The sequence below is a fragment of the Buteo buteo genome, chromosome 7, assembly GCF_964188355.1.
Source record: "Buteo buteo chromosome 7, bButBut1.hap1.1, whole genome shotgun sequence".
NCBI lineage: Eukaryota > Metazoa > Chordata > Aves > Accipitriformes > Accipitridae > Buteo > Buteo buteo.
This window is the reverse complement of record NC_134177.1, coordinates 45,726,844-45,754,115: the sequence shown is the minus strand read 5'-3', so window position 1 is coordinate 45,754,115 and position 27,272 is coordinate 45,726,844. Positions and strand designations below refer to the sequence as shown.

The window sequence follows — 27,272 nt, the reverse complement described above, 5'->3', positions numbered from 1 at the left end:
AGTCCCCATCCCAAAAACTCTGCAGGAGGGGAGCCACGGCTCTGTCCATCATCCGGGAGGGAGAAGATGAGGAGCGAGAGCATTTACGTGCCAAACCAAAGCGCCAACAGACCCAGCCGCCCTCGGAGGGTGAAAGCGGCATCCGTGCCACCGTCCCCGCCACCTCTGCGATGTTGGAGGGCTGCAAATATTGGGGTTGCCGGGGCGCAGAGGGCTCCCCGTGGCCCTGCTGAGTGAGACCCGTGCGGGGCAGGCAGCTCTCCCTTTCATGTCTGATCCCTCCCCAAACCACAGCTTCCCTTCGCCCTGCGCGGGGATCAACCGCGGGTCATATTTAATAAAGGTGGGGATGGGGGAAGGCCTCAGAACATTACCTCACCTCAGTGTGGGAGAGGCAGAGGCAGACAGGGAATGCAAAAATCTTGGCACAAGTGGGGGCAGAGGAGAAAAAATATCAGCGCGGGGATTTAATGGCCCTGTTTTGGTGGGAACTCTCTTGCCCACTGCCCGCGAGGTCAGAGGTGGTGTGTCTGCGCGCGCTCAGGCGTTAAATGAAACTGTAAGAAAAAAATATATGAAATGTGTAAGCGCGTCCGTGGCAGAAATCCCCTGGCGCTGTGCGAATCACGGTGCTGTGCCTGCCTGGCCCGCCGTGGCAGCTCGCGGGAGAAATCCCCCCAGGTCCCACGGCTCCCATGTCCCCACGCTGTCCTGGGTGAGGGTGGGCACGAGGCTGCCCCGATGGGGACATGGGGGTGCCCGGGCAGGTGCCCTTGCCTGCCCGAAGGTTTCCTCTGCCTAAGACACAGCCGCACGGTGCCAGGAGCAAAGTCCCCCGTGCCGCAGCCTTGCCCGTGCCTGACCCCACCGGGGCTAGCCATGGTGGCTAGCACGGGCCGCTTCGTTGCCCGGGTGGGAGCTGCTGCCCGTGCTTGGGGCAAACGCTGCCGGTCCCTCTGTGGGTGATGGAGGAGGCTGTGAGGGATTGCCCGGCCGAGGCAATCGCGCCAGGACGGTTATTCCCTTGCGGTGATTGTGAGGGGCTGGGCTTCTAGTTTGGTAGCGGGGAGTCTTTCGGGTACCGTGAGTGATGGGGGAGAGGGAGGCGAGGCCGCCTCCGGCCACGGGAGCCGGTGGCCAGCACTGGGCACCCTCCCGTGACAGGCGTGGGCTGGCTGCAAATGGGGTGGCTTTGGAGGGCTGGGGGGCAGAGGGTGTTCAGCGTAAAAAAACACGACCCTGCGCGGCCATCCTGCGTTCCCAGCCGCGGTCACCTCCTGGTGAAAGCTCGGGCTGATGCTCACACGGGGCCGGTGCCTTCCCCCGGCTGGGAAACTATGTGCTCCCAGCCCCGCGGGGCACCCATCGGCCCCCCGAGCCGTAATGACCACGCTCTTCTGCTGAGAGGAGTTAATGAGCTGTGCCGGACAACGATGGGAAAAGGCTGATTGCAGTGAGGCTCCTGACACCGCTCGGAGGAGCTGGGCGTGGAGGAAGGGGGAAGAGCAATAGGGTGAGAGAGATGGACCAGAAAACGATATCCACTTCATTAGCCAGGTGCCTCCAAATGTGTGGAAACAGGACAAGGTTCGGGTCACCCACTGTGACAGAACATTATTATCGTGCGATGCCATGAAGCCTGTGCAAAGACCAAAGCTCACCAGCCCACTTGAAAGGGAGAGGGGACCTTCCCAGAGCAAGAGCCAGGCTGTTCCCAGGCTGGTGGCAGAGTGGGGGGTACCCGCAGGCGGGCGCAGCCCGTGCCAGGGGGTCTGGGTGCTCAGCCCGGCACCTGCGGAGCCTCCCAAAAGTTTTGCCCTGGGCAGGAGCCTGCGAAGGGGGCAGCTGTGGGAGGACAGCCCGGGGGGGCACAGCGGGTGTAAGCCCACGTCCTGGTGGCGGTGGGGTGTTGCTCAGGGATGGCAGCGGCTCTGTGTGGTCCCCCAGCCCCAAAGGCGGGCGGATGGTTTGGCATCTCCCCCCGGCACCTGGGATCAGGGGAGCTTTGGGGTGATCAGAGACCTGCCGCGGTGTGAAGGATGGGGGCACCTATGGGTGCGAGGGACCTGGCGGGCACGAACCGCTCGCTTGCCCTCGCAGGTGGGAAAGCCGGGCACGTGGAGGGGGGGGACACTCACCCAGCAGCCTGGTCCCTGCACTCTATAGACATTTGGGTGCTGAACTCCGTTGGAGCGGACCTGAGCAGGGCTGGCATCGGGAGAGGACCAACCCACGGGTGCCGGGCACAGCAGAGCCTGGGACCCCCCCCCGGGGCTCGCTGCAAGTGCAGCAGAGCAAGGGCTTGCCCGGTGCAGGATGGGTGCGAGGGAGCTGCCTTCGCCTCCCTGGCTGTGCAGCCCTGAGAGTGCAGGAGCAGAGCCGGGGAAGATGCTCGGCTGGGCTGGGGGCTCCAGGCTGGGAGCCAGGAGGGAGCTTTTGGGGATTTTTCAGTCCTCTCTTCTACAGGTTGGGCTCAGCCTGCCCCGTGCCCGTGAAAAACCCTGCACGGCCATCGCGCGCTCATCCACAAACTCCCTCCTGAGCACACAGAGAGGGTTCCTGTTCCCTCTGGGATACCCTTGATCCCCAGCCCTCCCACCCCCAGCCGTGGCTCTGCTCCCCGTCCCTCGAAGGGCAGGGGAGCTCCGAGGGTCCTGCGCTGCCGTCCCGTCCCGGGCTGCTCCTGCGCCGCTCCACGGAGCGGGAATGTTTTCATCTGACTCCGCAGCAGTGTTCAATCTGCGCAGCTCCCAACACGCTCACCCTCGCGCAGTGGGCGCAGGCTGTTCCCAGGCAAGCTGTGGGGTTTTTCCCTTTGCTCTGCCTGGTTCTGCTGGAAGCCAAACCGCTGCCAGCTCCCCGGAGTGTTTTGCTGAGGGGGGGGACCAATGGCTAGCAGTGGCAAAGGCCCAAAGCCGGGCTCCCATGGGGCTCTGGGACTGCGCTGTAAAGCGCTCAGGGTCTGCCACGGGTGCTGGTGGCTGGCAGGATTTATCTGGGATCTTTTGAGATGGGCAGGCAGCTACAACTGGGTACCCTGTAAAAGTCTGAATCTGAACTGGAAATGCTGGGTTTAATGGTATTGTCCTTTGACAAGGCTGACGTCTGGGTGCCAGCCAAAAGCAGCAGAGGACTGGGCTACCAAACTGAAGGTGCTTGGGAGGCTGGGGGGCTCATGACCAGAGATTTCAGACACCGGCCCTGCCTTCCCCCCCAGGGTCCCAGGCCCCTCTGCCTTGTGCTCTGGGTGTGGTGGTGCCTCTCGTATTCGCACCTGCTTTGATTTAAGTGAATTCATTGGGAATCTTTGGGACTCGGTGCATTTACGGCATTAGGAATAGCAGGTTTTGTTCAGATCCCAGAGCCCTGCCTGGATCTCTTCCCCCGCTCGCTTCCAACCCCGTTCCCCGCTCCCACCCCTGAGGGCTGCCAAGGCTCAACGGGGGCTTCGTGTCCCCTTTGCCGACGGTCCTTCCACGCCACGCACGGCTAAGTTGCGGCCAGCCTGTCCCCAAAGCCGCCCCGCAGCGGGGGCCGAGCCCCTCGCTGTGGCCGCTCTCCCGGGGGGCTGGAGCCTGGCAGCCCGTACCCGCTCCGTGGCGGGGCTGGGTGGGGGATGCGAAAACTCCCCCCGCGAGGAGTTTTCTCACCTCGGCCCCCCTTCAGCGAGGGGCAGGGTCCCCGAGGGAGCTAAACCCACCACGGCGGGTGGGTGGGTGGGCAGAGGGGTCCCCGGGGCTCTCGGGGGACGCAGGACGGGGGGATGCCCGTGGCACCGGAGGGGCGAGCGCGTCCCCAGCCCGGGACCGAGGGGGTTTCCCCCCCCCCCGCCCCCGACGGCAGCCGGGGCTCCGGCTCTCGGTAGAGCCGTCCCGTCCCGTCCCGTCCCTCCGGGGCGTCCCGGCGACCGCGGGCAAAGTCCGCCCTTCGTTGGGCCGGGCCGGGGGCGCGGAGACCCGGGCGGCGGCCGGAGGAGAGGCCTAAGCCGGTGCTGATTTGCATAAGGTGTATATTTCCTAATGATGGCGGTCACGTCTCGGTAAAGGGCGGCCCGCAGCAGCCCGCCGGCCGGGGCGGAGCGGAGCGGCAGGGCGGGCGGGCGGCGCGGGGCGAGCGGCGGGGCTGCCCGCCGGCCCCCCGGGGAGGATGGTGTCCCAGCTGAGCGCCCTGCAACGGGAGCTCCTGGGCGCTTTGCTCAGCTCCGGAGCGACGAAGGAAGGGTTGATCCGCGCCTTGGAGGACATGGTGCCCGCCGCCGGTTTCGGCGTCAAGTTGGAGAGCCTGCCGCTCTCCCCCGGCGGACCGCCGCCCGACGGCAAGGCCGCCTTCCCGGCGTTGGCCAACGGGCACGGGAAGGGCAAGCTCTCCGGCGACGAGGGCTCGGAGGACGGCGACGATTTCGACACGCCGCTGATCCTCCGGGAGCTGCAGGCGCTCAACACGGAGGAGGCCATGGAGCAGCGGGCCGAGGTGGACAGGATGATCAGGTACCGGCTGGGGACCGGGATGGGGGTCCCCCCCCCCAGCAAGGCGCTCGGCCCGGCGGCTCCGAGCCGCCCCGCCCCGGCGTGTCCCACCCGGTGCTCCCTGCCTGCCCCGCGGTCAGCGCCGGTGGCGGGGACCGGGAGCGGGATTCCCGGCCCGTCGGGTGCTGCCAGCCCGCGGCGGGGCCGGGGGTACCGGGGCCGTGGAAGCTCGGACCGGCCGGCGGCTCCCTCCCTCCCACCCTCCGCACCGGGAGATAAAACATAAACTGCAACACGTGGAGCCCGGGGTGTTATTAATTTATTTCTATAAATCATCAACAGAAAGATACACAAAGGGCCGCGATTAGGGCGAGCGGAGCGGCGGGTTATTCATTGCCGAGGTTGTAAAAGCGGCCGGTGATGGCGGGGGGGGGGGGGGCGAGAAAGGAGGAAACCCCCGACGGCGGCGGCGGCGGCTGGATGCGGCTCCGGGCCGAGCCGGTCCCGGCCGTGCCGCGCTGCCGGCAGCGGGGCCGCCGTCGGGGCTCGGCGGAGCAGCCCCGGGCTCGGCGGGGCGCCGGGGGGGGGGACGACGGGGACGTGGGGTCCCCTCCGTAGCCCGGGACAGGGGCAGCCGCCGCTTCTCCCGCAGCCCGGGGCGACGGTGGTTCCCCCGACGGCGCAACCGGGTGGGGAACCCCGCGGGAACGTCTCTGCGGGCGGCGGGGGCACCTCTGTGCCCCCCCCCCCCCCCAGCCCGCTTTGCACTGCGGTTTTTGTAGCCGTCTCGGTGACCCAGCGGCACGCTGAGCGCGGCACTGATCCTGCCCGCTGGGCTCAGCCCCTCCGTGCCTGCCCGTACCCTCTCTGCCAACCCGCAGAACCCAGGGGTAGCCCCAGCTTTTGCCCCCTAACAGCCCCGGTGCTTCGGCAGCGGCGTGCCAGGGCCCCGGCTGGCGATGGGAACGCCGCCACGGTCAGTATGCGGAGCGCTCAGCTCCAGGTCTGCCCCGGGTACCGGCAGGGCAGACAGTGCCTTTTTGGAGCTGGGGCTGGGCAGCAGCACCCACGCCTGCCAAGGGGCTCGGCTGGGACACGTTGGGTGCCGAAGAGGCTCCGGGCGAGGGAGAAATCACGGCAGGCCTTTTCTACTGGGTTCCTGCCCCTCCTGCAAAGCACCATGCCCTGCACCTCTGGGTGCTCCTGCCTGTCCCCCGTCCCCCCCTCTTGCTGGCTGCGTCTGTCCCTGGGGGTGCCCGGGGTGGCGGTGGGGGTGCAGAGAAGGCTCAGCCCCAGGATCGCCACGCTCCCACAGGTGTTTCTGTGCAAAGTTTGCCTTTGGTGCAAACAAGAGCAGGCACATGTCCCTGAGGAGCCTTTGCAAAGGGCTCGTGTTTGCTCTAAGAGAGGCCTTTGTACTTGGAGAGGGAGCCGGGCAGGGGAGTCGGGAACCATTTATTGCAGCCACGCACGGGGGCTAAACCCCCTCTGCTCCCGGCTCCCCCGGCGTCAGCGCCCTGACCCCAGGGCCAGCTCGGGCTATTCCCGCATCCCTGTGGGTGCCCAGTCCCACAGGCTCTTTTTGGGACTGCGGCGCAGGCTCGGCTGCCCACCCACAGCGTGGGTGCGAGTTGCCCGTCGTGGTGCCGCGGTCCACGGCACGGTTCACCCCGAGCGGCTCGTGGTACCCAAGGGGCTTGAGCTGATGCGGGTGGGAGAGGGGCGAGTGCCGCACCGCGGGCAGGCTGGCCCCGACGCTGGCACGATGTTTTCTCGCAGAGCCTGGCCGGAGGGGTGCCGGCGGCACGCAGAGCCCGGCTCCAGGGCGAGACGCCCTGCGACTCCCTCCCTGCCCCGTCCCAACCGCCGGGGCTCGCCCAGACCCCGCTCCGGCAAATAATATGTCCCAGGGAGCACCCAGATCCCGTGGGCCTGGGGACCGCGGGAAAGCCACCCGGTCGGAGATGCCCCAAAGCCGCTCCGAAAGGTGTGGGGAGCAGCGGGCGCAGCACACCTCCCCATGCAGATTCCCTGTGTGCACAGGGAGATGCAGATTAGATAGATCGTTTCTGTAGGGAGCCGGGTTTATAATCCATCCGTATAAATTCTTGGCATATTTCGCCGAGGATGTGGAGTGCATTTACCTGTTTTCAAGGCTGACAAAGTGGGTGAGCGGGTCCGGGGATCCCTGGGGAGAGGGACAGGCTTTGCCCCCCACCTGCGCGTGAGGCTGGGGTGGGAAATGCCTCTTTCTCGGTCAGCATTGGCGGCCGGGCTTCATCGGGGTTAATTTTGTGCAAGAAAAAACCACCTTCCCTTAATTTCGGTGGAGAAGGACCGCGGAGCCAGGGCTATAAACTGGTTTTCCAGTATTACAAAGCACTCCTGGGTTGGGTTGGGTGTGTTGTTTTTTTTCTTGTAAAGCCCCGGTGTAGATTGGACAATTAATGTTTTTTTTTTTCATTTTGGTGACAGAACCAAAAAAAAAGAGCTTGTGTTGAATCAAAAGGTTTTCCTCTGTGGCTTTTTAGGTTAACCAAAAAAAGAAAAAAAAAACCCAAAACCCAAACACTCAAAGGTTTCATTTTGGGTCAAGTTGAAACAAAATGTTTGGGTTTGGCTTCAGGTTGTTTAACCCTTTTGAATACGGTCAAGTTGATTGGTAAAGAAATATCACTGCTCAGAAATTAAGAGCCAAGTAATTGTTTTGAAAGCGTAAGTGTGAACACGCTGCAAATATCAAAGTGAAGCCTTTCTTAAAATAATAAAATGGAGGGAAACTCAGCGACTTTTTTCCTAATTCTCACATATTTTTTCCAGCCAAAACGCTGCCAAATTTTATTTAAATTCAGAAATCACGTTTGTAACCCCCGAGTCACTTGTTTGACATTATAAAAGTGTGCTCTGTTGCACTGGCTTGTGATTTAACTCTGGGAAGACTATGCCCTTGGCTCAGTTGTGAACCAAACTGCTATTAGAAATGATAATGAGCTCTGTTCCATTAACTTATTATTAATCAGTAATTAGTAGGATCAGTTAGGTGATATGAACCGCTCGTGACAAAAGTCCGCCCGAGCCCCTCGGCTCGCGCACGGCGAGAGGCACGGCGGCCGGCGGGCTTTGCCCTGCTTCGCCGGGAAGGAGCGTGCGGAGGAGAGCTGCGGTGGAAGGACGTTTTCTTCACATCCTTCTCGTCGGTTCCCACCTTCTCCTGGGGCAGCGCGAAGACCCGAGAACCCCGAAACCCCGTGTGCCGCGGCCATCCCCGCTCCGGGTGCCGACCGGCCGAGAAGTGCCCCCGCCTGCTGTCGGCACCCACGTTTGCTGCGGGGGCTGCTGAGCCCGTGGCCATGAGTTTTGGGGACAGGAGATGGCTTTTCGGTTTGCATCGTGGCTTAACCCAGTCTGGGGTCCGGGCTGTTGGGAAAAACGGAGTCAGCGTGTCCGTGTGCCCGTGCGTACGTACAGCTCCGCAGGTCCGCAGTGCCACGCGCCCATCGCCGGATGGGGGACACCATATATACGGTGGGCTTCCCCTGCCCGGAGGATGCAGGATTGGGCACAGGGACAGTGTCTTTAGGAAGGCTCCGTGCCCTCCTTCCCGGGGTCTGACAAAGCCCCCGCCGCCGTCAGCGGGCTGGCCCTGGTCGGGTACTTTTGCTTTGGATCCAACCAGCTTTGTTTTCACGCTGTATTCAGGACAAAAAGTAAGAAATCTACATGTTGGGTTTTTTTTTTTTTTTTCCCTTGACAAGTTGAAGGATCCAAAATAAGTAATGAATTGGGAAAGCAGTCGGACGGTTATTCCAAGTGCAGCGTTAGAGTATTGCATTATTTGAGTGCATGACTGTGACCAGGTTCAGGCTCCACATTGATTTTTCAGCGTTAAAGCACTTCCTTTTCGTCCAGCGTCCTCCCATAGTGCAGAATAAGCCTGTTCCTCTGCCGTCGCAGTGTGCTTTCGTTAGAGCTGAAGAACGCAGACAGCATTTTGATTTTTGGCTGCAACTTTATTTGTTCCCCAGATTGGTGTCAGCTACCCCAAGGACACCAAAGTAATGCAGATTTAGGAAACAGTTATTTTACACCTGGATCCTGCAGGAGCCAAATTCAAGTGTTTAAAAATATTCAAGAATGACTTAAAATTATTGTGGGGGAGCTGGTTTTGGTTTTCCGTTCAGAAATTCGCCTGGCTTTGACCTTCACTTCTCAGCCTTCTGCGAATGGCCTGCGTGTGCACTTCGCTGTTGTGGGAGCATGAAAATAGGTTCTCTTCTTTTAAAAGAATATTGTGATTTTTAGATAATTATCCCTGCGGGAATGGAAGGGAGAAGATGAAGCAGCAAGTGTGGTGGGTGGGATTCGGGGGCCATGTGGGGGTCCCCACCAGCCGGCAGCAAGCCCAGGGGCATGGGGCACAGTGCGGGTACCGCACCTGGGAGCAGGGGCAGGAAAAGCACCCTCGGCACCTCCAAATGAGAGTCTTCTCTTTCTTCAGAGAAATATCCATAGGGGCTTCCCGTATCCATACGTACGTGTGTGTTTGGGTATCCCATTGTGTGTGCGCGTGTCTTCAAAGGGAGAAATTGCAGTGAATATAACGGCAGCAGTTAATGGATGGGCTGTGTTTAGAATACAATAGAGTAGAATACAATAGAGTAGAATAGAATAGAGTAGAATAGAATAGAATGGAATGAATTTCTCTTTGAAGGATCTGGAGGGGCTTTACCAGCATTAATGAGACCTCGATGTGTCCCATCAGGACACCAGCATCCTCTTTACTTCTCCCCGCCTGGGCGAACAGCCTGGTGGGCATCCCCGGGGTGGCGGTGGCACCCCGTGAGCCCCCATCCTGCCAAACCCTTGCCTCCCCGGGGGCAGGACGGGGCTGTTTTGGGGGGCCAGGATGGCAGCTGGGGAAAGACGTAGGCTCAAGGGATCTTGTGCCCTTCTGAAACAGGTTTCAGAATAATAATAATAATGGGTTTCCATCATGGCAAGAAGCAAATAGCGGGGTGCTTTTCCCATGCCAGGAGAGATTAACCCTTCGTTTCCCCTCCCCTCCAGCGAGGACCCGTGGCGGGCGGCGAAGATGATCAAGGGGTACATGCAGCAGCACAACATCCCGCAGCGGGAGGTGGTGGACGTCACCGGCCTCAACCAGTCACACCTCTCCCAGCACCTCAACAAGGGCACCCCCATGAAGACGCAGAAGAGAGCCGCCCTCTACACGTGGTACGTCCGCAAGCAGCGGGAGATCCTCCGGCGTAAGTACCCGCGCCAGCGCTCGCCCTTCGGGGCTCGGCAGGGTCGGGGCTGGGGTGAGTGCCGTGGGGGAGAGGGGGTCCCCGCATCCCCGTCCTGCCTGCGGGTACCCGGGATGTCCGGAGGAGGACGAGGAGCAGCCCCCCTGCCCTCTTCCCTCGCAGAGTTCCCCGGACCCAGGCTGCCCAGCATCTTCCTCGAAACAGTTTTACAAGTAAAATGAATTTAAGGCACGGGAAAACTGGGCGAGAGCCCCTCTTGGTCACAGGAACACTGTGCGAGTCCCCCCAGGCCCATCTACGCAGCCAAGTTTCTGTATGTTTATATTCATTAGAGCTGGGAAAGCAATTAATGATTACACACAATTAGATGCCTTTCCCACCTCTGCCCCCTTTTCCTCTCTGTTTCTCGAGACTGCTCATTTTCTGCAATTACTTGCAAAAAAAGTAGAGAGAAAAGAAAAAAATCTGCAAGTTGCTCCTGCTTGTAGCATGGTCTCGGGGCAGTCCGTGCTATTTAAAATGCAGGTGATTTTGACCAAGTACACAGACTCTTGCTTTTGTGCACCTCTCCCACCGACCCCTGCTCTGAAGCAGCCCCGTTTTTGGGCAAGCGGCAGGTTGGGGCACTGACAGCCCCCCTTAAAAGGGCTCTGCCTCCCTCCTCCAAAAGGATGCAATATCTAGTGGATGGGAAGTGCAGAAGAGAGTTTAGCACCAAATACCATTGCTTTGAAAACACACCTTGAGATGTTAGAGCAAACAGAGCCTGCTCCAGCCTTCCCCTGCGTTTCCCCCTTGTCACGGGGGGAAAAGCCATTATAAAAAGAGGGAGAATTCTCCCGCAAAACTGAGAATAATAAAACCCTCCCATTAATCTCCCTTTACTGCCGCGGTGACAAGCGCCGGGTCCGAGGCAGGACGCCGGGGAAGGTCACCTCTGGTGCCTGCCTGCTGGGACGGGAGCGGGAGCCGGAGGGGAGCTCTGGGCGAGCAGGGAGAGGCAACCTTGCGGGGGGCTTTGCAGCCCTCCCGCCTGGCTCCCGGCTTGCAAAAATCCTCCCGAAACAAGCGCACGCTGGCAGAGACCCTGCCCACGAACATGCGTGCCCTTGCACGCGCCTCCCCATGAAACGCCGTTCCCGAGGGATGGCAATAACTCCCTCGCCGGCGTGCGAGGCTGGCTCCTTCCCTGGGGTGGGTGGTGGGGAGCACCCGGCTTGCTCCAAAGCGTGCCGGGGCCGTGGGTTTGGGGTGCTTTTGGGAGGGGACACGGGGGGGGGCCACCTCCGCGCGGGACGGTGACTCCGAGCGGCGGCTATAGGCCAGCTCACGTCTGCTCCTTTCTCTTTCAGAATTCAACCAGACAGTCCAGGGTTGTGGAAATATGACAGACAAAAGCAGTCAGGATCAGCTGCTGTTTCTCTTTCCAGAGTTCAATCAGCAGAACCAGGGGGCTGCCCAGCTCGACGACGCCTGCTCCGAAACCCCCAGCAAGAAGATGCGTCGCAATCGGTTCAAGTGGGGGCCGGCCTCCCAGCAAATCTTGTACCAAGCCTACGACCGCCAAAAGAACCCCAGCAAGGAGGAGCGGGAGGCTCTGGTGGAGGAGTGCAACAGGTAAAGGCTGTCCCGTGCCGCCCGCCGCCTCCTCGCCCGCCCCACAGCCTTTCTTCCAAAAACTGCGTGCGATGCTGGGCTCCCAACTTGCAGCCCTGGCCGCCGGCTCTTGGCAAGGCTTTGCTGAGCTGCCTGGCCTCTTCTTGCCTTGTTTTCCCTATCTGGATGTCATCCAGGGCCGAGCGAGCTCCACACTGGGGCGGGGATGTTGCAGGGATGCTGCGGGGATGCCGCAGGGATGCCGCGGGGATGTTGCAGGGATGCCGCGGGGATGTTGCAAGGATGCCACAGGGATGCTGTGGGGATGATACAGGGATGCTGCAGCGTTACAGCAATATCAGAGGGAGGGGGGATGGCTTTTACAGCATAGATGTAGTTGGAAAGAGCAGGCGGGCTTTTAGGAAGGGCTTAAACGTCCCCAAATTCGCCTGTCCTCCCGAGGCCGCCTGCCCGGTGGCGCTGGCAGAGGCCCCCCCCCAGCACCCTTGTTCCAACGTGTCCCCTTGCACGCACAGGGCCGAGTGTCTGCAGCGAGGGGTGTCTCCCTCCAAGGCGCACGGGCTCGGCTCCAACCTGGTGACGGAGGTCCGCGTCTACAACTGGTTTGCCAACCGGCGGAAGGAGGAGGCTTTCCGCCAGAAGCTGGCCATGGACGCCTACAGCTCGGGCCAGCCCCCGCACAGCATGAACCTGCTGCTGTCCCACGGTTCCCCTCACCACAACCAGCCCAGCGCCTCGCCGCCCAGCAAAATGCCAGGTAAGCCCCTCGCCGAGGATGCTCGGGCAGCGGCGGCGGAGCGGTTGCGGCGCTGGCTCCCGTTTCTGCCGGAGAAAGGGGTGCCGAGCCCTGGGGGCCATGCCTGGGAAGCCTTTTGGCGGGGGGGAAAGATGGTCAGCCTGGTCCCTGCCGCAGCATCGAGGTGGGATGGCGGTGGGGAGAAGAGCGAGCGCTGCCGCTGCGGTGATAAGGCCTGGCGAGCCACACGGCAGGGGCTGGGTTTCCGTCCTGCTGAGGATAAATCGGCGTTTGCTTGGCTGGTTTAATTCACCGGAGTCCCCGTGTGGGCTGGGCTGGGCAGGGGAAGGCTGTGCCCGCCCTGCTCCGCGCCTGACGTATCGATGCTGGGGGCCTTGAGATGCAGCCCGCTGGTTTCGGGGGGGGGTGGATGCACAGGCGATGCCGCAAAGCCCGTAGGAAGACGTGGCAGCGTGTCCTGGAGCTGGCCCAGGCTGCGTGCACGGTGCTGCACCGTCCCCGTGCTGGAGCAGGAGGAGGTGGCTGAAGAAAGCTGCTTGCGGGGTGCAGGGCTCACCCCAACCTCCACCTTTCCACACCGCCGTCCGGCCCCGACGTGCATAGCGAGAGCCGGCTGGGGAGAGCAGACCCGCCGAAAATTCCCAGCGGATTTAAGCGGGAGATAACGCCGCCGGGGAGGGGGCTGCGTGCCCGGGGAAGGCTTAATCGTGGCGGGTGGGGGTGGCGTGGGGCGAGAGGCATTGTTGGGAGAACAATCCCCATTGTCCCCTTACCTGCCCTCTGCAGCCAACGCGCCGGCCCCCGGCAGGCAGGAGCGGGCGCTCGGCGGCGGGGGGTCAGCGCGGGGGCTGCGTCCCAACCGCCCCACGTTCCCCCCTCGGCCACGGCACCGGCACCGGCACAGCCCGGCCGGGGAGGTTAAAACCAGCCGCCTCTTCGAAATGACCCTGCCTGGCTCGTTCCGCACACCCAGCTGGTTACAAAGGCAAATTAAAAGAAACTCTCCGTGTGGCGGAGAGTCCCTGCGGGAAGGGCAAGGTGCCTGAGAGCCGGGGACGGTGCCAGTCCGTGGCTGGACACCGGTCCTCGGGCGTTAGCAAGCGAGGGCAGCCCCCGCGTTGGTACCCGGGGGATGCACCAGCCCCGAGGCGGGGGGTCCGCAGCATCCGACCCAGCTCCCAGCCGTGGGAGGGCCAGGCAGCATCCGACCCAGCTCTCGGGTACCGCTCTCCCCGTAGGGCCGGCCGGCGGTGACCAAAATGTGACCCTGCCCCAGGAATGCCCCGCACAATGGCGGGGACAGGGAGGACGTTTGCCCTCCTGTCACCGGCTGATTGCTTACAAGGTGCCCTACAAGCACATTGTCAGCAAAATCAGCTGTTTTCAGTGTCGGGCCGGCGGGCTTTACAATACCCCACCAGCATGCAGCCCCGCGTTGTCATGGCGTTGTCCTCCCCGTGCATGCTTAATTGACAATTAAGCCGGGGCTTTGAACGAACCCCGCTGCCTTTGATGTGCCCCGGTCCTGCCAGCGCGCATGCAGGCACCCCACGAGAGCCTTTGTTTTCTTCTATTAGGGGACGGCAATTACTGTAACCGCGGGCATTTATCTGGGGGCTGGAGGGCCGTTAAGCCCCAACCTTTATTTTCCCGGCGGAGCAGTGGCCAGCAGGAGCCGGCCGCGGCTATAGGGCCGATGACAGCCCATTCGGAGGGGCTTTTGAGCAGGGCAGGAGTGATGGCCGCGGCGAAGGGCCCCTCCGGAGGGGTCAGGAGGGCTCGGCCGCGGGAATTTGTTGGCGGCCGGCGGTCGTATCCATCGGCCTTGCCGAGGAGACGGTCACGGCGAGGACCGCCGTGAGGTCCTGAGGCTGGTTTGGGGCTGACGCAAGGATGCGGAGCTCGGCCACGATCGCTTTGGGGTCGCTCGGACCAAAGCCGGGTCCGGCAGGCTTGCAGCTCCCAAAACCGTCGCCGGGTCCCTCGCCGCTTAAACCTCTTCCAAGAGATGTTTGGGGACCCGCTGCCTCAGCGGGGCGCGGGGCCGGCCCCCGCTGCCTGGCTGACCCCACCTGGGGTTGGCCATGCTGGGATTTGAACTGCCCTTGCACCGCGTGGCGGCGGCGGCGGCCGGAGCCCTCAATGCCTTTAACAGCTTAATGACGGCGCTGGGACGCTGCCCGCATCCCACCCCTGCGCGGCCCCGTTCCCCCCCCTCCCCGTGACATCCCCCGTCAGGAAACGATGGGGCTGGCGGCGCGGGGCAGCTGCAAAATCCCTCCCGTGCCCGCAGACAAAGAGGGACCGCCTGCTCCTCGGGACGTCGATGGGGTCTTGCGAAAGGGCGTAATGACGGCCGGGCAGGGATAAGAGCTGTAAAAGTCAAACATCCTCCCGGCCTCCTCTTGGGGACCCATCTGTCAAGCCTAAAGCTGTAGTTTTTAACTATTTGGAGGTAAATACTTAAAGCCTATCTATCTCAGAGGCTTCTCTCAGACTCTGGACTTTTCCCTTCCTCTGGGGTATTATCAGCGATCTTGGTTCCCTGTTTGATTTGAAGGTCACTCGGGGCTTTATCTCGGTGCCATGCCGTAGACTCTGGCTTATGCCATTTTTATCTTCAAGAGCCCCGAAGACAATCAGCGCATTGATGAGATTAGGTGACGCACCGCCCCGCTCGCCAGCCGCCCCCCGCCTCCCACCCTGCATACAAAGGGCCGGCCGGCGTCCGTCGGACCCTGCAAAGCCCCGTCCCGGTGGCTGGGGGTCACAGCATCGCCTCCAGCCCGTCCCGGGGGGTCCTGCACCGAAAGGTGGTCGAGGCATCCCTCCGTCTGTCCAGCAGTAGCTACGCTGCAGTATCGGAGTATCGGAGCAATATCTGAGCAATCATATATATACACACACACAGATATATATAAAAAAGTACGTTATTTATATATATTTTTAGATATCTCTATAGATGCAGATAACAAACATGAAAATAACCCAGTACAACCCCTGAGATTCTTCCTAAACCCAAAGGGCAGTTTAAGTGTTTTAACTTTTTCTTAAAGAAGAGCCCGTCAATAAACCCGCAGTCCAGAGGTTCTTCAGTTTATATCTGGATCCTACGTGTTGTTCCTTGGGATATGTGCTGATTCTGAGTGAGGACCCGGTGCCAGCGGTTGTAATATTTTACTGTTGGGCGCATTGTGGGGCTCGGTAGGTACAGTGCGCTGTTAGGAGCTTTTCCCGGTTTTATGGGGGGTAATTAGAACTTTATGACAGCAGCGAAATGGGAGGGTCTAGTCCCCATAAACAGGTTTATAATGGATATAAACTATGCACCTCGGTAACTTAGCAAGATTAACACTTTAGGGACAATTTGAGTGGCAGCCCAAAAATCGGAGCTGCCCTCGGCGCTGCCTGGACCCATCTTTGAGAGGGTGAAACGATCCCATCGCCGCCCCGGCTGCTTCCGTAATGTCAATAGGTGCAGCATCACCGAGTCCAGCGCGACCCCAAAAACGACACTTTGCCTTTCTCGCCCCGTGCCGGGCTCCCGGTCCACGCCGGCGGTTGCATCGCCGTGGGTCGGGCAGAGCCGGGGCTGAATCCCTGCCGCCGCCTGAGTCATCGGTGACCAAGCGCGTAGCGTGGCCGGGTCCGTTTTGGGGTTGGGCATTGCCGGCGATTTGCAGGATGTTTGCGAAGCTCCAGGCAAAACCGCAGCCTGGTGCTGGGCGAGCGGCGGGCGCTGCTGCCGGAGGAGGTCAGGATGTGCCATGTGGTGGCAGCGTGGGAAATACATTTAAAAGTACAGTGATTTTTTTTTTTTTTTTAAAAACAGTACAATTTAATCATAACAATATGACTTGAAGCAGGGGAGAACCAAGCTGCTTCACTAGACTCAAGGCTGATGTGTACCTAGAAAATGACACAAGCCTGCGATGAAAATAACAAGGATGCAGATTGCTGCCCTAAACCCCCCCATTGCTCTCCCCACCCCAAAAGCCAGGTTGGGAGAATGGGTCTGGCACCCCTGAGAAGCCGGGGGGGGCTCGCTGCGGAAAGCCGTGGGTGCACAGGACCCCCCGTGTCCTGGGGGCTGTCACGCTGCCCGTCCCCATCGGCTGAAACACAGGGTTAAGGCTCTGGGAGCCGGACCCCGCGGCTTGTCTGGAAACATGGGAAAGCAGTAAAACATTTCACGGGCAGTGCAGCTCAGGGGCCACACAATAGCCGGGTCCCATAAACAGACTTTTATATTATGGCTGTAGCTCCAGTTGAAAAAAAAAAAGAGCCTTAACGAGGGCAGGCTCCGCGGCCAGGTCCCTTCCCGGTGATCCCCATCCAGGCTCCGCTCTTGGGCGGCTGCGGGGAGAGGCCGAGGAGGAATAAATCTCTTTGCACGGGGGCTGCTTCCAGCTGCGGAGGCACGGAGCGATGGGAGAACAGTGGCATCAGGCTTCAGTGGCTGTCTGAGCCCCTGCTCGTGAGCCCTGGACCACAGACCCCCCGGCTCACTCCGGGAGAAAACCTTCATATCCCGGCGTAAATCGCCGGAGCCGTCCCCGTGCATTCCTGCTGGCTGGTGGGGTCTCGTGGGGGGGTCCCACGGCGGGGGTGAGTGGTTGCGCTGCCGGGGGACGGCTGGCTGCTGGGGCTTGGCACTCCCGGCGATGGCAGATCCCGGCGAGGGTTTGCCGGGGAGCCGGGAAAGCCGGGGCAGGAGTTACCTGCCCTGCGGCAGCACGCCACGTCCTGGCGTTGTGCAGAACAGGGTCCTGCTGCTGTAAGAGATAAAGCCCAAAAGCAGGGGAAGGGGGGGCAGCAAGGTGGCTGGGTGTGCTTGGGGATAGCCTGGAAGTGGCTATTTCCCAGGGAGATGCTTTAGGCTAGGCTGGGCTGGAGCTCGCCGGGTTCGCTGGGAACGGGGAGCTGGGAGGAGAGGTACCCGCCATCATCGTGGAGCTCTGTTTGTTATAGCAGTGGCGACAGCAACAGCAATAATGCCTTGTGGTGGTTTCCCAATATTAATTAGCTAATCTGCCCAAATCCAACCCAACCCTGAGGGCATACAAATAACAATAATACCCATCCCGTTCTCGGAATGGGAAAAACCCAAGCCAGGATAGTTGGTGGCTTCCTAAATGTCTGCAAGGTAGCCGTGGCAGAAGACTTTTCCCCTGCCCAGCGAGCGGTTTCTGGGCAGACCCAGATGCCCACAGGTTTGGGGATACAGGACCCCCCCCCACCAGCGCAGTCCCTGCCTCTGCAGGAGCGGGGGGTCTTCTGTGGGGCTGGACAGTAGCACCGCTGCCGCCATCCCCGGAGCCCGACCTCGCGCTCCTTGGGAGAGTTAATCTTCGTCAAGACTCAGAGTCTTCAGCGGTTTTATCTAGAGACCCAAAATCTCGGTCACCAGACTATCTGAAAATCTCAGCGTTGGTTATTGTTTCTCAAACAATAGTCTTGTCCTTAGGATTGCAAGGAAAAGCTTAAAAATCAGCTTTTAACATCTCGTGTGTTTTTAAAGACAACTTCATAATTCTGAGCGTCTTGGCTCATACGTTACAAGCATCCTCAGCTGGGTAAAGCCTGATTTGGGGGATTAAAATGTTGTTTGGTTTTTTTTTTTTCATACTGAAAGCCTCACCAAACCCAAAAGAGACTGAAGATTGAGCAGAAACTCTGACTTTCTTTCCAATAGGAGCCGCCTGTGCTCCTCGTCTATCTTTAAGATCACGCTCAGAAGAAAGGGCTTTATTTTATCTCCCCTCCCATTGTTTAACCAGCGCTGCAGGATCTCAGACCGGCAGCGGCTGAAGCACACTCTGCACGAGGCCGGGACCGCGGGGAAGAATGTGTGTGACAGTGCCCTGGTTGAGTAATGTTTACCCTGTTCATGGCAGGGACGTCCACTCGGACCGGCAAATATCCACCTGCCAGAGGACATTCTTTTATTATCAGGGATAAAAGGGGTTTGCTGGGAAATGATCAGGAACCAGACATCGTGGGGAGATTCCTATCTGTGGGATGTGTTTAACCAGCTGATGGGGAAAATTCGGAGGTAATTGAAGAGTGACTTTGACGTGGTTTTGGTGGAGGGCGCAGGTCGCCGTCTGTGCTTTGGTAGATGCTTTTGGAGGTTGTAGACATCTCCCAGACTCTAGTTATCATTTCTTTCCCTTTCCTCGATTCAGAGATTTTTAGAGTAGCCCTTAGAGCATCCTTCGCAGAGCCAGCCTGCATCAGCTCTTCCCCTTGGGCACCTGGGAGAAGGAGATCCCGAAATCCCAGGAGGAAAATCCTTTACCTGGGTGGGTTTTGTAGCTGGGGGTGTCTGTGCTGTGCCAGGACAGCCCAGAAGCCGCTGGTAACCTCTTCAGGCTGAACCTCTCCGGCTGGCGGTCATTTTGGGGGACCATGCCCAACACCCCTGTGCAGTGGCCGGGGGTCACGGGTGGACGATGCTCTTGGTGGTCTCGGTTGGGAGGGTGGCCTTTGCCACTGTGGTTTTCTTTCCCAGGAGAGCTGTGGGCTGTCTGTCCGTCCGTCCCCCGCTTCGATCCCAGCACAGTTCAGTGAACCTGGCCGGGAGCACGGTGCCGGACTCCTCGTAATAAATGGCTTTTTGCCGTAGTCGTCGAGGCAGCCTCGTAAAAGACGCTTTTGTTTCCCGTGGGTTTTCCTCAGTTAATTATTTGTGATCTGTGGATGCCTTTCCATGACACATGGCTGATCATATGGTTATCAGTGCAGGGTGTTTTAGCCAAATTAAATATATTTATATAGAAGATCCGTGCTCGAGCCAGATTTCCCTCCTTGGCGGTTGGTGGGCTGCGGTCCGACTTGGAGGTTTGTGTGTGTCTGGTCCCTCGGTCTTCCTGCGCTAATCTGTTAATCATACACTTGTTGAGAGGAAGTCGAGAGGGAAATCGGATGCAGAAGGGCCTGAGAAAAAAGCCAGAGCCATCGCTGTTAAGAGGTGGGCAGCGTTGGGCTGGCCGGGGGCTGCGAGGAGCCGGGTGAGCCTCGCAGGGGGAAGAGCTGGAGGACGCAGAGTTGCTCCCCGGCGGCTCAGGACCCTCAGGCCGGTGCCCGAGAGCCACGGGGACATGTCAGGAATTTGCACGATGGGTGCAAACTGTGAAAATTAAAGCAGAAGGGATGCAGAGGGGCGTCCAGGCTGTCGGCCCGGGTTGGGCTCCCTCGGGAGCAGCTCTTTCTGCCCCACAGCATTGGGGTCCACGGGCAGCGTGGGGGCTGCGGCCCCAGTGGGTGCTCAGCATCCCTCACCGTAAACTTCTTGCTAATAATTTCAGCAGCCGGGCTTGGGGAGAAGCTGGGAAGCGGCACTGGAGGAAGGGAAATATCGTTCGGTGCTGTCCCTCCCATTTCTCGTTCGAGGGTGTCGTTTAGGAGCTCGCACGCCTGTTTGCATCCTTGTGCCGCGCACGCCGAGGGAGCCGGCGAGGGGGGGGGGGTGGTGGTGTGGGGGGGTTTCCCCTTTTCAGGACCACTTTCGGAGGGGGTTGGCACGGCCGGGGCACTCTCGTTGGGGTGCCCGTGGTTGATGCCAACGCCTGGCGGTGTTTTGCAGGGGTTCGGTACAGCCAGGCGGCAAGCGGAGAGGCGGCATCCTCCGGCACCATCAGCCACCACGGCAGCGGTGCCATGGTCACCAGCGGCCAGGCGGTCCTGCAGCAGGTCTCCCCGGCCAGCTTGGACCCGGGCCACGGTTTGCTCTCGCCCGACGGTAAAATGGTGAGTACACCTGGCCTATTGTGGCGGCGGCGCTGATAAGATAAGAGGGTCCAAGCGGGCAAAGCAAACACGCTTTCCCCCGGGGTTTCACACGCGGCCCGCGCCGAACAATGGGGCATTGTGGGGCCGGGGCCGCGGCGCGGGCGGGCGACCGTCCCCGTCACCCGCCTCAAAGGCGGCGTTTCGGCTCCCCGGCGGGCCGTGGCGTGTTTTCCGAGCGCGGCCCATAAATCTGACGGAGCCCCGCTCTGAGTTTTTATCGATTGCGTGCCTTGCAGATGGAACGCGCGCTGGGCGGATCGCTGTTTGTTTTCTCCTGCCGACGGCACGGGTGTCGATAAAGCGCGCGTTCGGTATTTTTACCCTAAGCCCTCCCAAGTTTGGGGAGTTGCTGGGGAGTTGCGAGCAGGGACCTCCTTGTCCCAAGGCATCGCCCAGGGCATCCAACCCACTAGTGCCGGCTCCGTCCCCGGCATTCCTGCCTCTCCCCGTCCCCTTCCCCGCTCGCCGGGGGCTCTGCTGCCAGGGCTTTGCTGGGCAGAAGCTGCAAATGCCACCGGTGGCAGGCAATGGAGATGGGACATCAGCATCCCTGCTGGGTGCCCGATGACTTTCCCCGTGCTGGGTGCCGCACGCCCGCTGCGAAAAAGGGGGTCGTGAATGCAGGGCTGGGGCTGGGTTTCCGATGCCCGAACGCTTGGGCTGCTCCTTTCCGTGGGCGCCTGGATGGCGCGAAGCCCCTTTGGAGGAGGGCACGAAGGAGCGGGGCGAGGAGGGGGTGGCAGGGGAACGGGGCAAAGGTGGGATAGGAGAGCGCAGCCCTTTCCCGGAGCAGGCTGGCGGAGGTTTGCGTGTGGCCGCCGCTCTTCCGGGAGGAGGTTTTTTTTTTTCCCGATGAAAGCGAAAGTCAAACATGGCACTGGGCGGCCAAGCCCGGCTCGTCCCCGGTTTTCACTTCCATTTTCGGAGGGTTGGCCCTCCTGGGCCGTTGCGTCGGTGTCCTCGCAAAGCTGGGTGGCTGCAGAGGGGCTCGGCATCCCCTCCCTCAGCTCTGGCCCCGTTTAGTTTCGCCTTTCCTTCTGCTGCTGTCTGGCTCTGGTTTGTGAGGGTCTCCCCGCAGCCCCTCGCGCTCGGACGCTGACCCTGCAAAACCGAGCATCCCCTGCCAAGCAGGGGGGATATTGCAGAGCAAAACCCCGACCCTCCCAGCACGTTCCCTCTGCCCTGAACGCACCCGTATCTCCGCAGGGGTGTGTTGAGCCTTGTAACCCTGAGCCTCAAAGTCATAAAATGAGTCAGGACTAAAGGCAGCAGCAACAGCAAGCACCGAGCGCCCGGGGCGGGGGTCCGCCAGGATGAAGCGACGCAGAGTTCGGTGGCGGGGGCTGCCAGCAACCCCCCCGCCAGCTCCTTTTGCAGGGGCCATGTCTGAGGGGTGGGTTTGCCGGAGCGCAGGAAAGGACCCTCGGATGGGGCAGAGGGAGCTCACAGCGGCCGGGCAGCACGGGAGAAAGCCAAAATGCAGCAGATTAGACTGGGAAAAGCGACCCGTTGAAACGCAGTAGGCAGAGGCGTGCGGCAGCAAAAGCCCTGCTGAATTATCCCTGCTGCACGGGCGTTGCACAGCGCCGACTGGGACCACTTCGGCCCTCAGCAGCGTGTGGCTCTGCCAGCTTATCTCTGATCTTTAAGCAGGGCTAGCTAGTGCTTGCAAGTGATTTAATAAAAATATGCTGTAGGCTGTGGTTTCTAGTAAGTAAACATGTGCCTTTAATACCCCACATGAAACTAAAAGCTGCCAAGGAAGTTGCTGCATCTGAAGGCAATCGATTTTTTTCAGGGCGGAGCGTTACTGAGGCTGCAGAAAGCTTTGGTGGTTCACTCTGTCGTGCTCCGGTGTTGCCCTTAGCCACGGTAGTGCCAGCAGGTATCCCCCGAGGGCCCGGTGTCTGGAGGTTCTTTTCCAGTCGTGCAGTCTCCAGAGGATTTCTTTTGGGTGCAGGGCTTTGGGTCTAAGCCCCTCATGAAACAAGCCTGGGCTGCAGGCGAGCGGCGTGCACTTGCCGTGAGCTGTTTGACTTGTGCACCCAAGTGTGGCGTAACCTGGCCTTGAAGAGACTTTGAAAGTGGAAAATACCGGATCAGGAAATATGGGTCACTCCCAGGCTTTGGAATTTATTGATGGATTTGTTTCAGTTGCAGCGGGGCTATCTCCAACTCACATGTGCAAAATAAACAAGGTGCTCGGACTTGCGTCCAGAAGTATCACACCTAAAGCCGCGAGGATGGCTCTGAATCAGGATCGGGGTTGTTCAGTGCAAGAGGTCTAGTTGGAGGGATTAGGAGAATGTGCAGGGATTAAAGAAATTGGGCAGTTAGCCCCTGTTTGTCCTGGGGACCAGCTCCAGTCCTCTTGGCACACCCCAAGTGCCTTTGTGTGTCTGATCCCTAAACGCCGACCTGCAATCCCGGGAGCTGGCTCTGGCTGAGCGCACCCAGCTCACCTCACCAGTATCCCGCCCGTCTACAAAAGCGGTGACTGAGATCATCACCGTGAGGCCCTTTTTATCTGCTTTCTGTCTTTTTTTTTTTTTTAACTTCCCGAGTTTGTATTTCCCACTTCCTTCTACAACCACGGTTAGAAGTTAATGAGTGTTGGGAGTCCTCAGCTGTCCCCGACAGCAGGAACTTGGACTTGGGGGACGAAATGGCAAAGGCTCGGGACGTGCCGTGTCCTGGCACCGTGCTGCGGCGGAGCTGAAGCCAGTGCCAGCAAGGTCCTTCACCGCTGCTGCTTCGCTATTCGTTAACACGACGTTTGGGCATCCCAGCCGGGGTCTGCAGCCCTGGGGGTGGTGGGAGCTGGGTGCGCCAAACCGAAGGTGCCCCAGCGAGGAGGGGGCTTTGCTGATACCCCCCCCAATCTCCCGGCTGAAGCGGGTGGGCGGCAGGGGAAGGGGCTGGGGGCAGCCCCCCTTGGCTGTGCCACTGACGGCGGTCATCCCACCTTGCTCCTTGGCAGATCTCCGTTTCGGGGGGCGGGCTGCCCCCGGTGAGCACCCTGACCAACATCCACAGCTTGTCGCACCACAACCCGCAGCAGTCCCAGAACCTCATCATGACGCCGCTCTCGGGAGTCATGGCCATCGCACAGAGTAAGCGCGCGCCCCGAGCTCACCTCCGCGTGGACCCCCCGCGACGGGGAAGGGGGGATGCCCTGCCCGCTCGCGCCAGCGCCGACGTCCCTGTTCTGCTCTCTCCCTCCTCCCAGGTCTGAACACCTCGCAGGCGCAGAGCGTACCCGTTATCAACAGCGTTGCCGGCAGCTTGGCAGCCCTACAGCCGGTCCAGTTCTCCCAGCAGCTCCACAGCCCGCACCAGCAGCCGCTGATGCAGCAGTCACCCAGCCATATGACGCAGCAGCCTTTTATGGCTACCGTGACTCAGCTGCAGAACTCGCACAGTAAGGGTCCGGGTGGTAGCTGCGAAGGGAAGGGCCCAGAAAATGACTTTAGGTGGAAAAGAAGCTTTCGCTCTCTTCCTGCTCTCCCCTGCCCAAGCTTGTGCCCTTGGCTGCCGCCTTTCTCCCGCGGGTACCAGCTGGTGCGGTGATGCAAGCGGGATGCACGGCGATGCGGGGTGGCCGCATCCTGCCCCATCCTGCCCCATCCTTTCCTTTCCCCGTGCCATCCGCCGTGCTGCATCTCCCGTACGGCTCCGCTGCTGCCCCGCGGGTGGGATGCGGCACCCCCGCTCCAGCATTTTGTACAAACTTTATTTTTCCTTCCATGTCCTTATTGCTAAAACACCTGCTTTGCCAAAGGAGGTGTCCAAGCGTTTTGCGCTCCCTGCAAAGCAAACGCTTCCCTGCTGTGCCCTGAAGGGATCTGGCTTTGCTCCCCCCCAGCTCATCCATCATCCTGGCCCCAGCCCTGCTCCAGCACCCCTCTCTGCTGCAGAGGGGTTGCAGAGCTCCGGCATCTGAGCCCTTCAGTCCCCACTGATTTCCCTGGGCAAACTGGGAGCTGAGAAAGTGGTGGCTGAGAGGCAGGCAGTGGTTTCTTTCCGTGGCTCGTTTTATCTCTTTGATGTCTCCGCAACGCTCGTTCCCGCGCAGCACCCCCGCGACCTGCCGTAAGGCAGCGCTCGGCCGCTTTGCCCCGGCGCGAGGGCTCGGGGTGGCTTTTCCGTGACGGCCGCTTGTCTCCCTCCTCTCCGCAGTGTATGCGCACAAGCAGGAGCCTCCCCAGTATTCCCACACCTCCCGCTTCCCCTCGGCGATGGTGGTGACGGATACCAGCAGCATCAGCACGCTGACCAATATGTCTTCCAGTAAGCAGGTAACGGCCGAGGGTGCGCTGGGGTGGGTGTGCGGGGATGGAGCGGGGCTGTTTCTCCGCTGGAGACGGGGCCGGAGGAGGGTTTCGCAGAGACCCTGCATCCACATGGGCAGCGGAGGGTGAGCCTCAGGGCGCCGAGAACCCCAGCCCAGCCCCTTCACGGGCTCCGAAAATCCTGCTTGCAGATGGCAAGCGTGATGGGGATTTGGGCGATGCTCTGACTGTGCTGGATGAAGACCTGTCTAATTCCCGGTGGTACTATCGGGGCCGTGCTCATCCCTGGGGCAACTCCATCAGCGTGGGAGCATCCTACTGGGGTACAAATTGGGCTGAGAAGGTCGGGACCAAGCGGGCTCTGCTGCCTTTGTGTCCAGGGTGTATCGACCCTGGTTGGAGTCGAGCGGAGGAGCCGGGCTCCGATGCACCCCGACTTCCCCCAGCCAGTAAATCTTTATCATCTGCCCAGTGCCGGTGCAGGTGTAAGGCAGGACTTATCCTGGTTCAAATCAGGTGTGCGAGGCCTTACTCAGACAATAGTCCTTTTCTAAAAGCCAGCTCTGGGGACTGTGGGAAATATGTGGCCCTTATTGATTGCTAGATAAATAAGAGAGCCTTGAACTTGCATTCAGATAAACTTTCTTACCAAGGTTTGACAGGGGAGAGGAAAAAAATGTCTGCAATGACCACAGAGTAAATACGGCATGGGATTGCTGGGAGACCCCCCCCGTGGATGCCCGGCAGGGGTCGAAGGAAGGAGCTGGGGCTGCAAAGACGAGAAGTCAGGAGAAGGGCTGCCCCGGGGGGGGTTTGGGGTGCCCGGGAAGGGGTGACGAACGCCATCGCCCCCGGCTCGGGTCGGGCTCCCGCGCTTTGTAGCGCTGGGGGTGACCATTTATCTGCGCCCGCTCATCTCGGTCCGGGAGGCGGTCAGGCACGGCCGCGTTCCTCGGGAGCACCATTTCCTCCGCGCGGCTTTATCGGCCCATCTGGTGTGCGCTCAGCCCGAACTCCCCCTGATTAATTGTGCTCTCCCGCCACGGGCTGCCTTTGATGCCGGGCTGGCCGAAAGGAGCCCTGGGCATACAGGAAATATCCCTGGCAAAAAAGATAGCACCCGGCCATCCCCGCTGCCCGGCCGGGCGCCGCGATCAGCCTACCTTGACGCGGCGCTGCCCGGGGTGACGGGGGGCTCCCTCGGGTTTCTCCCTCCATCACGCTTTTGCGCTTTAATTAAAGCAGGAGGAGGTCTTGCAGCTCAGGAGGAGGGGGGGACATCCGCTGCAGCGGATGGGTGCAAAATGCCAAAGGGGCACGGACCCACCTTGTTAGCCTCCCCGCCGTACATGATGAACAAGCACGGGCTGGTCTTGCGAGCATCAGGAACAGGATCTGGCCCCTGGCCCCTGACCTGGGGCCGGAGCGGGTGCTGGAGCAGGCACTGGGGTCGTGTGTCCCCCCCCAGTGCAGCATCCCAGCCCCTGGACCCTCTTTTCCGACCAACCATTCGATGTTCAAGCTAAAGCTGGAAAAATTTATCTTGGAACATGGATTGTTTTTTTTTCTCAGTGGTCACCCATTTCGTTTGCAAGGGGTGAATGAAGTGCTACAGAGGCAGCACGGGGGGGCCGTAAATGCTGCTGACCCCCCAAATGGCTCCAATGCCTAAATATTTTTGGTGATTTGGGTTTCTGTCACTGACTGGGGCTAACAGGGGCCATCCCTTGGCTCCTCCATGGTTTGCCTTGGCATGAGGCTGGCGCTGCTGGGCACAAGGATGCCCGGCAGCGATGGGCTCCTCTGAGGTGGCCAAAAAGGGCAGGAGGGTCACTGGGATCCCCGGGGGAGTTGCAGTTTTTGGAGCAAAGTTTTCTGGGCGAGGGCTGGGCACTGCTGGTGGGAGCACATGGCTAAAGCTACGGGGTGCACAGCCCACACGAAACCCCAAATCTGGGGGGGAAAGACACCCTGCTGCTCCCTGAGCAGCCCCGTCTTTGCAAGAGGAGAGGCATTCCCGTGCAAAACAAAGCCTCCGTCATTCCTCGGCGGCTCTTCTGCACCCCGCAGCCCCCATGCCAGATCCTGCAAATCCGCTCAGTGGCGAAGCCCGGCTGCTCCCGGTCCTGCCGGTGGGACGGAGGCTGGAGGGATGGAGGCTGGTCCCCCCCACCGGCTCTCCCCTCGCAGCCCAATGCTGCGGATCGCTTATCAGATGTTGTTATTTAGACCTGGAAGGGGCAAATACCTCCCGGTTCCTTTGACGACGCTTGAGGCCGAGCCACCATTTTTATTACGTTAGCAAACACCTGATAGCCACGGCCTGTCCCTAATGACATGTCACAGGAGGCTCCTGGCGTCTCCTTATCTCCACGTTACGATGTTTGCTGTGCGCTCCAGCCCACAAGGTCACCCACGGCTCCCGGCCCCCCACCCCACCGGTGACCGGGGGGACCCCGGGTGGGGGTCCCGCCCCGAGGGATGGAGAAGGGACCGCTGCGGTGGGATGGATGCGGCGTTGGGGGCTGCTCAGCTCCTTCCCCGGAGGGGACAGCGACGCTGGGAGACGGGGATGAGCGCAGCCCCCGGCCCCGCTCCCACCGGAGCACAAGCTCCCGCGCTCAGCCTCACGCCTGGCTGCTCTTGGCAGCACTGCCAGCCTGGGCACAAACAGGCCCTTTTTATTATTATTATTATTATTTTTGGGAGGGGGTGGCAATATCTGGCTCGGAAAGTATTTTCCCACTGCCTCCCCCTCGGCGGTGCTGGGGAGGGCTTGGGGCCAAGCAGGGCTTGTGCGGCACCATCAAGGTCCCAGGGGGAGGTGATGCCTCCAAATACTTTGCGATCCCCCCAGAGGGTCCCCCGCAGCGCTGCCTTCGCCTCCTGCCTGCCTGCCGGTCACTGTGCTGCTCTCTCCCTCCCCAGTGTCCCCTGCAAGCCTGGTGATGCTCCACACCTCGCCGCTTTTGCACATAGCAACGGGATCTTATTTTCCACAACATCCCGCCGGTGATCCGCACGCCGAGCCCGGGGAATCGCCAGAGTGAAGCCCAGTGCCGCAGCGAGGAGCCCATCA

At 60.6% G+C, this 27,272-nt stretch overlaps 1 protein-coding gene across 2 annotated transcripts; it reads left to right on the top strand.

The window, feature by feature from the left end:
* Positions 1 to 4,146: 4,146 nt before the first annotated feature.
* HNF1B (HNF1 homeobox B) lies at positions 4,147 to 27,259 on the top strand. 2 transcript variants are annotated; one of them, XM_075033371.1, is made up of 9 exons: positions 4,147 to 4,487; positions 9,534 to 9,733; positions 11,164 to 11,350; positions 11,866 to 12,107; positions 19,696 to 19,859; positions 22,882 to 23,014; positions 23,131 to 23,322; positions 24,081 to 24,199; positions 27,122 to 27,259. In XM_075033371.1, the coding sequence occupies exons 1-9, from the start codon at positions 4,147 to 4,149 to the stop codon at positions 27,140 to 27,142; spliced, it is 1,599 nt and encodes a 532-aa protein (XP_074889472.1). In that variant the 3' UTR covers positions 27,143 to 27,259. The 2 variants fall into 2 exon arrangements, with proteins under 2 accessions (XP_074889472.1, XP_074889471.1); XM_075033370.1 differs by having other exon boundaries at positions 11,086 to 11,350.
* The last annotated feature ends 13 nt before the right edge of the window (positions 27,260 to 27,272 follow it).